Source organism: Phacochoerus africanus, chromosome 3 (genome assembly GCF_016906955.1).
Source record: "Phacochoerus africanus isolate WHEZ1 chromosome 3, ROS_Pafr_v1, whole genome shotgun sequence".
Taxonomy (NCBI): Eukaryota; Metazoa; Chordata; class Mammalia; order Artiodactyla; family Suidae; genus Phacochoerus; species Phacochoerus africanus.
The window spans coordinates 186,851,992-186,862,745 of NC_062546.1; the positions used below are offsets into that span (position 1 = coordinate 186,851,992).

The 10,754-nt window shown below is 56.6% G+C and overlaps 1 protein-coding gene across 3 annotated transcripts; it reads left to right on the forward strand.

Annotated features, from left to right (window-relative positions):
- The first annotated feature begins 1,376 nt into the window (after positions 1–1,376).
- Positions 1,377–8,903, forward strand: DNAJB2 (DnaJ heat shock protein family (Hsp40) member B2). 3 transcript variants are annotated; one of them, XM_047773567.1, is made up of 10 exons: positions 1,410–1,589; positions 1,862–1,962; positions 2,667–2,776; positions 4,051–4,104; positions 4,289–4,411; positions 5,148–5,240; positions 5,460–5,562; positions 5,752–5,822; positions 6,670–6,876; positions 7,995–8,903. In XM_047773567.1, the coding sequence occupies exons 2-10, from the start codon at positions 1,898–1,900 to the stop codon at positions 8,003–8,005; spliced, it is 837 nt and encodes a 278-aa protein (XP_047629523.1). In that variant the 5' UTR covers positions 1,410–1,589; positions 1,862–1,897; the 3' UTR covers positions 8,006–8,903. The 3 variants fall into 3 exon arrangements, with proteins under 3 accessions (XP_047629521.1, XP_047629523.1, XP_047629522.1); XM_047773565.1 differs by having other exon boundaries at positions 1,377–1,589; positions 6,670–8,903; XM_047773566.1 differs by lacking the exons at positions 1,410–1,589; positions 5,148–5,240 and having other exon boundaries at positions 1,601–1,962; positions 6,670–8,903.
- Positions 8,904–10,754: the final 1,851 nt, after the last annotated feature.

Below are 10,754 nucleotides of genomic sequence, written 5' to 3' on the forward strand. Positions count from 1 at the left end.
ATCATTATTACCAGGGCCAGTCATGATGCCAGAGAAGACCTGTACTAAGACCTACTGTGTACCATGCTCCCTTTGACTTTCAAACGGCCCTAGGTGTTACCTGTATTTAGGGAGGAAAAACCAAGTCATCAGAGGTTTTCCTGTCACACAGCAGTACCAGGTTGCAAACTCAGATCTGTTTCCAAAGCCTTGGCGTTTCCCAGGGGGCTATACTGATGGGCTGGTATCTTAGCAAGTCAGAGTTCTGTGAAGGCAGAGATTGGGCCACAGTCTTCTTTTTACATTCTGGCAACATGTGCAATACAGAAGATGCTCAATTAATACTCGTGGACTGGCCTGGATATGAAGCAGGAGCCAGTTCGTTCTTTCTTTTTTCTTTTTTTCCCTATTTTCTTTTCTTGCGTTTTAGGACCGCACCTGCGGCATATGAAAATTCCCAGGCTAGGGGGTCTAATCGGAGCTACAGCTGCAGGCCTAAGCCACAGCCACAGCAACTCAGGATCCCAGCAGCATCTGCGACCGACACCACAGCTCAGGGCAACGCCAGATCCTTAACCCACTGAGTGGGGCCAGGGATCGAACCTGTATCTTCATGGATACTAGTCGGATTTGCTTCTGCTGAGCCACAACAGAACTCCGGGAGCCAGTTCTAGAAGGTTCTCTGACTTTCCCAGGCGGTCTGAACCCAGAAATCACCTTAAGACAGAAGAGTTCTACTCAGGATCAGTTTAGAAAGAAAAACCTCGAATCTGGGGAATTTCCTTTTCCTTTTCAAAAAAGTTTTTCCTTTTTCTCTTTAACTTCCACCTCTCCCAAATGTGTCAGAACTGTTAACATGTTCCCATCTGTTCATTATTTAATCATCCAATGATCGTCTGACCTCCACTACTGTCCTAATACTCCAGTGAGAAAAAAGTCATAACCTCTACCGCTTGGAATTTACATCCTCGTGGGAGATGTGAATATCAATCAAATAATCTAATAAATGCGAACTTGTAGCTCTGACCAGTGTGAGGACGGATGCCATGAGATTCTTTGCGAGACAGGTCTGACCTACTCCGGGAAGTTGGGCAGCCTCTTTTGAGGACCTGACGCTAGAGCAGGGATCTGAACAAGGGGGAGGACCTAGGAGAGGAGTCTGTGAGTCCCTGAGGTGCTGATGTCCTCCCGGTGAGTAACCACCGGCCCTCGAGCGTGTCTACAGGCAATGCGGCAGAAGAGCCAGGGGCTGGGGCTGGGAGGGGGTGCTCGTTTCTTGAATGCGTCACGCCTGGAGGGAGCATTCGGCTGTCTCCCAGGTCCCATCTGGGGATGACGTTGTCCTGGTGCAAGCCCAAAATAGCTGGCTCCGCCCCCATCTCCCGGCAGCCCCTGCAGCAGCACTCCCCACCCCCACCTCCAGGTGACAGGCCGAGCCGGCCCCCTCTGGGTCTCTAGTAGTTTCCGTGCCGCTGTCGCATGCTTGCGCGCACAGCTGGGCCGGCCGCGTCCTACGCAGCAGCCGCGAGCCGGGCAGCGGGTGCCAGACGGTTCCTGGCGGGGGGCAGGGGCGGGGCGCTGCTGGAGGCCAGGGACTCCCGGCGGAGGAGGTGCGGGCGGGGGGCCCCAGCTCAGGCTAGGGGGCCCTGGGCCGGGCAGCTGCAGTTCGAGGACTGAGATAGGGCGCCCCAGCTCTGGTCCCCGAGATAGCCCGCGGCACCGGCCTGCGGGAGCCGATAAGGGTGTCCGAGGGAGCCTAGTCACCATCCGCAAGCACAGCCCAGAGGGCTCCGCTGCCCCCGGGGTGGGGGTAGCAGGTGGCCTCCAGCCCCAAGGAGGGGCTCTCGGTTCTTTCGGCCTGACGCTTCCTTCTCTACCGCAGCCCCAAGGAGGCCAGCCTGACGACTAACGAGTTGCCATGGCATCCTACTACGAGATCCTAGACGTGCCGCGAAGTGCGACGGCTGATGACATCAAAAAGGCGTAAGTGCCTCTGCTGTGCATCAGAAAGCCACTCACCCGCCCCCCTTCACGCCCACCGCCCCCTTCCAACCCCATGGGCCATTTAGAGGCAGGGCCTAGGGAAGCAGTTCCTTAGACAGGACTGGGGAGAGGGGCTCCCTCAGAGAGTGACCCCTGTTGGGAGGAAGGAGATGCCTGGATCAGTAGGACAAAGTCCAAAGCATCACGTTCCCCTGGGAGCTGCCGTGTGGGTTCTTTTCCAGTGCGGCCTCCCCTCCCCTCCCCACCCCCCCTCCCCCCTCCCTTTTACTGCTACCTCAACCCCCAGCCTTTAGGTGTGGGTTTTCTCAGGATGCAGTGCAAAGATGCTCAAGCACTGTGATTAGGAGGGACCACTGCCTGGTACCCTTCCTGGCCACAAGTACCCACATCCTTTGCAGCCCCAGCCCCAGTGAGCCCCAAAGAGAGGTTAGAGCTGGGACTTTCTCACTCCTAGGTTATCATTGGCTAATGCAAGTATGTATCCCTGGCACTGACTGCAGAGGGGAGAGATAGGGACTCCATTAAAACATTGCTGCAGAGGTAGCCCTACCAGCTGGGATCGACTGGGATCTGAGTGGTGAACAGGCTGTAGTGGGCTAACAGGAAATGGGTCATTTTGTTCCCTGGTGGCAAGTGCTTGCGTTTGTCCCCTGACCCTTCCTTTCTGAACCCACTTCCTGCAGGTATCGGAAGAAGGCTTTACAGTGGCACCCAGACAAGAACCCAGATAATAAAGAGTTTGCTGAGAAGAAGTTCAAGGAGGTGGCAGAGGCATACGAAGTGCTGTCGGACAGTAAGGGCCAGGGTCAGGGCAGGTGGCTCCCATCGTCCCCGCTTCATGTCCCATCACACTCCTTCCCAAGGCCATGCTGCCATCACCCTAGTCTGCTCTGTGCCTTTTCAAACCTGGTATTTAAGTGTCCTCCTCTCACAGGGATTCCGGGATTTTTTTCTCCCTTGGGATTTTTTTTTTTTTTCCAGAGGAGCACCTACTGTGTGCCAAGCACCCTTTTATTCTTCCCCTGATCCTCTGTCTCAGTGTTGCTCCTCAGCACCTGGTAGTTGCAGCATGGGTCCTGACACGGGGAAGGAAGCAGGGCAGATAACCAGGGTGTTCCCAGCCTCCTCTGTGCCAGGCATTGGTTGGTGTAGTCTCCATGAGTCCTCACAGCCATCCTGCAAGGCAGGATTTACCACCCCCATTTTTCAGGTAAGGTAGCTGAGGCTAAGAGAGGTGCTCAGGGCCACACGGAGCTGGAATAGGGCTCCAGGTCTTTTATTCAGTAATTCAAGAAATATTCATGGAGTGCTTATGATGCCAGGCCCTTGTTGGGTACTGAGGAACAATGGAGGTCAGGTGGGCCCTGTCCTTGTCCTCATGGGTTTATCCAGCCTAGTCATTAACCAAGTAAATGCATGGACAAGGTTATTCCAAAGGAGCATAACAGGGTGATGTGATAGGGAACAGGGAATGGGCACTGGTTTTTGATGGTCGTCAAGGAAGGTCTCTCTGTGACATTCAGGCTAGGCCCTGATTAATAATAGCAGAGCAGTGGAGTTCCCACTGTGGCATAGTGGGTTAGGAACCTGACTGCAGCAGCTCGGGTTGGGTTCAATCCCAGGCCCGGTGCAGTGGGTTAAAGGATCTGCTGTGGCCACAGCTGTGATGTAGGTTGCAGCTGCTCCTTGGGTTCAATCCCTGGCCCAGGCAATTCCATGTGCCGTGGTGTGACCATAAAGTTAAAAACAAATAATAACATAGTAAGAATTAGCTAACCCTTAGGAGATGCTTACTGTGCATCAGGCACCATGCTAAGTGGTTGAGGTAGATATCTCATTTAATCCTTGCAACCATGCGGTGGGGGCTGTGACTGTGTCCATTTTACAGATGAGAAGGACCTGCTGAGTGAAGGACTGAGCTGCTGCTAAAACCTATAGCCTGTGTCCACTGTGCACCCTGCTGCCCCCCTAGTGTCGGTCTCTGGACAGTCCTCGGAGGGGCCTAGCCTGGAAGGGGAGGCGGTCAACGCAGACGGAGGGAGAAATGATCTTGGTCTCTCTTTCCAGAGCATAAGCGGGAGATCTACGACCGCTATGGCCGGGAAGGGCTGACTGGGGCAGGTAGGTGGAGCAGGGGCACCCAGGGATGGGAGTGGGTCCAGGAGGAGGGGGGAAGGCAGATCCCTACAGTGGCTGTGCATTCTCACTCTCCAGGCTCCTGGGATCTCTGTGCCTTTGCCGGGGTCCCCTGGCTCAGGGCCAGATGCACGCCCTAAGCCCCCTCCTCATCCTGCCTCTCCTCCAGGAACTGGCCCATCTCGGGCAGAAGCTGGCGGTGGCGGGCCTGGCTTCACCTTCACCTTCCGCAGCCCGGAGGAGGTCTTCCGGGAGTTCTTCGGGAGTGGGGACCCTTTTGCGGAGCTCTTTGGTGAGTGCGCTCAGGAGGCTTCTGGGCCCACCCTCCATCAGCTGGGAGGCCCTTAGAGGGAAGCAGAATTCCAGGGACAGAAGACTTTGTGGGGGTGGATCCAGTGAGCACTGGCACAGAACCTTACACATGTCAGAACCCACGTGACCCTGGAGTGATGCTTCGGGGACTTGCCTTGCTAAACGATGACAATAATGCATTGTTAGACTTCCACAACGATAGCCCAGAAAGCAAGACACAAAGCATCATGGGGCAGTAACAGTGCCACTATAGACCACAGATGCCACTCTTTTGAATGGTGAACATGAACCTTATGAGGTAGATAATTTTAACCCCGATCACAGATGAGAACACTGAGGCATGTTCAAATAACTTGCTCAGAGTTGCACAGCAGACAGCAGAGCCGGGGCAGAGCTGGGGCAGAGCTGGGACTTGTGGTCGTGTCTGCCTGACTTCACACCAGGCTTACCCGCCTAGAACTGAAGGGGCGCTTCTCCTCTTTCCCTCCCTCCCTTTATTCTTCATGATGGACAGAACTGACCTGGGAACTTTTGCATATGAAATACTAAAAGGAATTCAACTTGTCCATCAAAAAAAGAAAAAAAATCAGAAATGTACCCAGTTGCTTAGGAGCTCATACTTTGAGACTTAAGAGCAGGGTTCGCCTATTCTGGGGGTGGCGGGCGGGGGGCGGAATCTTTCTCCAGGTAATGGTTCATCTGCTTACTCATTGCAGACGACCTGGGTCCCTTCTCAGAGCTTCAGAACCGGGGTCCCCGGCACTCTGGCCCTTTCTTCACCTTCTCTTCCTCCTTCCCCGGGCACTCTGGTAAGTGCCGTCCTTTCCCGTGTTTGCACATGTTTGGAGCTCTGGAGCCCTGGAGCCCTCGCCTCAGCCAGCTCACTCGTCACTTTGCCAAGCCTTCTGCGTCTCTGGAGCTCTGCGTCTGGGCAGCTCTGTGGGGAGACCCCGCAGAGGTTCCTGGCCCCTTGTGACTGCAGCCTGCCCAGTGATAACCTCTCTTTTTCCCCTTTGTTCCCACGCCAGATTTCTCCTCCTCGTCTTTCTCCTTCAGTCCTGGGGCTGGTGCTTTTCGTTCCGTTTCTACATCTACCACCTTTGTTCAAGGACGCCGCATCACGACGCGCAGGTCAGGGCCCCTGGGACCACGCTGAGTGCAGGGGTGTGGGGGTGGGCCTGGGGGGAGCTCCACATGACCAGACAGGCAGCGCCTTGAGGGCAGAGCCCAGTTTGTCCTGTCCACTGCGGTGTCCCAGAGCTGGGGCGGGCGCTGCAGGACTCGGGCGTCCTGCTGAATGAACCTTGCTGTCTCCCACAGAATCATGGAGAACGGGCAGGAGCGGGTGGAAGTGGAGGAAGATGGGCAGCTGAAATCCATCACAATCAACGGTGAGGAGTGGCTCTGCCATGCAGGGCAGTCCCAGCAGGGAGCCCCAGCCCCAAAGCCCCTCCCCAAACTGCTCCTCTCTGAATCCCCCTGGGGCAGGGAGGGCACAATGGCCACAGGCCAGACTGGCAGGACTGGGGATGCTGATCCCGGGGAAGGGGCTGGGACAGAATGGTGGAGGCTCAGGGAGCCAGCTCATCACCATTGTCATGAGTGGGGTGCCTGGAGTTTGCATAGCACTTGGCTGTTTTTCAAGCACTTGCACACATACCATATCCCTAGGTTCTTAAAACAGCCGTGGGAAAGCAGGGCAGTTGGTATTCGCCCTACTTTTCAGGAGACTGATCCTCAGCACCAGCACAGCTAAATGGCCCCAGGCCCAAGGCTTTGACCTACTTAGCAAAGGGTGAAGTCAGGAATGAAACTCAGGAAGCAGGTTTCCTGGAGCTGAACTCTTCCTCCCACAAGGCTACACCATACGGATGGTCACCATGGCTACCCTCTCATGCCCACCGACTGGGAGCCCTGTGTGCCCAAGGGCCTTTCACAGGCTGTCTTATATAATCACTGGAACAACTGGACCTAGCAGGCACTTTCATCATCCCATTGTATAGATGAGGAAAGGGAGGCTTAGGGAGGTTGAGTCACTTGCCCAGGGAGATGGCTCGTACCTGCTAGAGCCGAATACCTGCCCATGCTCATAACCGCTCTGCTGGGGGCCAAGATGCTGCAGCCAGTTCCGGAGGAGGGGCTGTAAGTGGTCAGAGTTGTTGCTACAGGAGTCGGCCTGGCAGGATTCCTGTGGCCGGGGTCAAGAGGGCCTGGGTCATGGTGGCCGTGACTCTGCAGGTATCCCGGATGACCTGGCACTGGGCTTGGAGCTGAGCCGTCGCGAGCAGCAACAGTCCGTCACCTCCAGGTCTGGGGCGACACAGATCGGGCAGACCCCTGCCTCACGCTCCCCCGACGGCGACCTCTCTGAGGATGACGAGGACCTGCAGCTTGCCATGGCCTACAGCCTGTCAGAGATGGAGGCGGCTGGGAAGAAACCGGCAGGTGGGCGGGGGGCACCGCGACGACGGCAGGGGCAGCCCAAGGCCCAGAACCAAGATCCAGGCACAGGGGAGACCTGTGAGGGTGCCAGGGGCGACACCGCCAAACCCAGCCCATCTCCGGAGGAGAAGGCCTCTCGCTGCCTCATCCTCTGATCACCAGGCCCAACCCACCCGATTCAGGGGGACCAGGGGTCCTGCTCACTGTCAGGCGAGCAGAGAGGGGCGTGGCCTGAGTTGCAGGGGACCCTCTCCACCTCCATGATTCCTCCCAGGTCCACCCCCCTGCAGTGTGGACTCGGGATTTGCTGTGCTCAGGCCATGGCTGATCGGTCCCTGGGGAAGCCCAAGGTGGGGGGACTTAGGGCAGTGGGAAGGCCTGGGGATCAGGATGCACTTATTAGACGGGGCATTTCCAGGGGCACTAGTGGCTTGGGTCAGGCCTTTGCTGCCCGCCCCGCCCCCCCCGCCCCGTCTTCTGCCACCTGTGTTGCTGATGATGTTAAGGAGGACTTGGCCTGAGGTTCTCTGAGCCCGTCGGCAGCCACGGCGCTCCTCTTCCGGCTGCAGACACCCCACCCTGGTTTCTGCACGGTGTTGAGCTCTGACGTCTCTGTTGCTTCCCTCCCTCCTGGTGCTGCTTCTCTCCTCCCTTGCACTCTTCTCTCTGCATCCCCCGCGGGCCGCATCGCTTGCTCTCACTGCCGTCTGGCTGGGACTCCCTTCTTCCTTCCCCCAGAAGGCCTCTTTGTGGCGAGGAAGATGCTGTGGCCGGTAGGGCCATAAGGTCTTCCGGGGAGGCTAGCTGGGTGGGGCGGGAGCCTCTCGGCCGTCCAGATTCGGAACCGGAGCCCACTCCTCCTCCCTTCCTCTTGCTGCCTCAGCCTGCCCCGGGCCTCGGGACTAGCCAGAGGTGAGGCCGGCTAACCCTGGAGAGGGGGGATGAAGCCAGGGTGCCCCAGGAGGGAGGCCTAGGAGGGGACCGGACCTCGTCCTCCCGCACCATGCATCAGGGCTCAGGGAGAGGCCACAGGGCTAGCCCAGGGCTGCATGCTGAGCGCCCTCCTCCATGGCTTGCTGCTGACCCTCTCTCCTGTCACCCCGTCCCTGCTCTCTCCCCAGATGTGTTCTGAGCTGGATGTCCAGGACCCAGAGTTGCTGCACAGTTCCAAAAGGACAGCGCCCAACCCTGTGCACTGGGAGGGGACCCTCCATTCCTCTCCCTCGCCTGTGCTGAGCATAGAGCCGGGCCTGGGTGGTGGGTGGGGGCTGGGTGGGCAGTAGTCTTAGCCTGGAAACGCTTCTCTGGGTGTTTGGTGCTCTCTTGGGGACTACAAGTCCCAGAATGCAATGCACCCTGCCTCCTTGCTGTTAGATCATGCTTGGGGGAGGTGGCACGTGGTTACAGGGCTGTGCATCTTGGGACATGTAGTTCTGGCCCTGGTCAGCCTGACACTTGCTGTAAGATGGGGAAGATCTTGTCATTTGATTTGTCCCTGGCAGGGGTAGCAAGAATGTGGATGAAGGGGTAATGGTTCGAGCTCTGTTTCCCCTGACAGCTCTTGCTAGCGCTCGGGTTAGAGCATAAAAATCAAGGCCCTGTGGCAGCCAGGGGAGGCTCCTTCCCTGTGCGCAGTCCTGGAGTTTGAGGATGAGCCGGAGCAGATCAATGCAGCAGGGCTATGGGCACGGGCTGGCAGAGAGCTTGGAAGGAAGCCCTCTCGGGTGTGTGTGTGTGTGTGTGTGTGTGTGTGTGTGGCTGGAGTTGGTGTGTGACGGATGCTCCAGGCATGTTGCTGCTTGTATGGCTTCTTTGATCTCTGACCCCGCTGCCCATTCTTTCTCTCCAACACTGCAGAAGCTGCCTCTCCCCCTCCCTCCCTGGGGAGCCGGGTGGCCAGGGAGGGGAGTGGTGGAGCCAGGGTGTTGCCAGCCCCTGTACCCTTGAGTCTCAGAGACCTATCAAAGCCAGCTGGGCTGAGCTCAGACCAAGAGGAAAACACTGGAAGTCAATAAAGCTGAGTTTCGAGAGCTTGGTGGGATGCTGTGTTCCTTGTGCTTTCTTCCCGGGGTGGCCGGGGAGGGACCCTGTGGGACCAGCGGGTGACCCACCTCCCTTTATTGTCCAGGACTTCAGAGGCCGAAAGCCTTCCCACCTGACAGCTGATGTGCCCCTCTTTGAGCAGGCGGCTCTCCCTAAGTATGCCGTGGAATCCTCTGAAATGCCCATACTCTTCTGCCCTCACCTCTTAGGGTCCCACATCTGGCTTCCTCCAGGCAGCTGTTGTTTCCTTTGCAAAGCCATCTGCCACCCAGTACTCCACAGTGCAGCTAGGACCAGACTGAGGTATGATTTGACTGAAAACATGAGGACAGCAGAAAGCTGAAAATGTATAAAAAGGTGAAAACCTATAAACACCTCCTCCCAGGCCCAGAGACTGAGCCTCTCCACAAGTTTCCTTAGTTGGCCAGTGTCAGAGACCTGCTTCTCTCATGTCCAGTCGCACAAGCCCCCCGCCAGGGTCCAGGCCCCCAACTCATCAGGGCCTGAGGAGAAGAAAGCCAGGTATCTCTCCCCCTTCTCTCTCCAGAAACCTGCAGAGATGCCCTCCCAGCCACGTGACAAGCACCTTTGCGTTGTCAAGCAGGGCATGGTGGCTCCCCGCCACCCCATACTCTTCCGTTCCAGGATAAGCATTTGGCTTCGTCTTCTACCCAAAGGGCGTACATTATATTTTTCTCAAAACAAGGAAACAGCCTGCCCTGAAAGAGGAATTTCAACTTTTTACCTTGAGAGAAAGGGAGAGGGAGAGAATCTTCTGGAAGATTTTCATTTTAGCAAATGACTGTCCTGTTCCTTTCCGACCTTTGAGACGACAACATTGGTGCTGCACCTCAGCCAAACACAGAGGGGCCCTGCAGTCTGCTCCCTGTCCCTTCTCTTCCTGGGCAAGGTGGGTGTTACCCATTTTTTATGTGAGGGGACTGAGCCTTGGCAAGATTAAGTGGCCCTAAGAGTAGCTGTAGGTCCAGGGCTCTTTTTGCCCCATTTCTCTCTCCTTTGTCCGAGGACACCACAGGACATGCAGATGAGGGCTCCTCTGGGGGCGTACAGGGGAGAGGTAAGAAAGGGCCCCTTGTCCTCAGGCGAGTGACTGTCGTGACAGCTCACAGGCCTGGTCTGAGTGACTAGCAGAGTTTAGTTACTTTTGCTTAAGGTGTGGCAGGCACTTGGCCCGCATGGCCTCATTCAGTCCTAACCTCAGTCCTGCACAAAATACATCATTCCTGAGGCCCAGGGGTCCAAGGCGGCTGCCTGGGAACTGAGAGGAGAGGCAATAAAGAGGCCACACGTGCCTGCATTCGAATCCTCACTTCACCACTTACTTACTAGTAGTGGTACCTCAGGCAAGTTGTGTGTTGCAGTCTCTTCACCTGTAAAATGGGGCGTTGTCATGAAGATTAAGCAAGTTAATGTATGTACAGCACCTTGGAGATTGCCAGACACAGAGTTCCCCCTGTGGCTCAGAGGTTAACCAATCTGACTAGCACCCATGAGGACGCAGGTTCGATGATCCCTGGCCTTGCTCAGTGTGTTGGGGATCTTGCGTTGCCATGAGCTGTGGCATACGCCAGCAGCTGCAGCTCCAATTGGACCCCTAGACGGGGAACCTCCATATGCCATAGGTGCAGCCCTAAAAAGCGGAAAAAAAAAAAAAAAGAGAGAGAGAGATTGCCGGACACAGAGGGAGCGCAGCCTGAAAAACACCTGCCTGTTATTAGCTACCATTTGCGCCCTGGAGAGCCTGACTCTGAAGCCTGGCTCTCCCATCACCCTCTCACTTGAGAAACGCAGCAGCACCCAGCCCCAGGCTGAGGCCG

Coding starts and splice junctions, on each gene's coding strand:
- DNAJB2 (XM_047773565.1), top strand. CDS start 1,898: ATGGCATCCTACTACGAGATCCTAGACGTGCCGCGAAGTGCGACGGCT. Junction 5,563..5,751: donor CGCCGCATCACGACGCGCAG/GTCAGGGCCCCT, acceptor TGTCTCCCACAG/AATCATGGAGAACGGGCAGG. Junction 5,823..6,669: donor GAAATCCATCACAATCAACG/GTGAGGAGTGGC, acceptor GTGACTCTGCAG/GTATCCCGGATGACCTGGCA.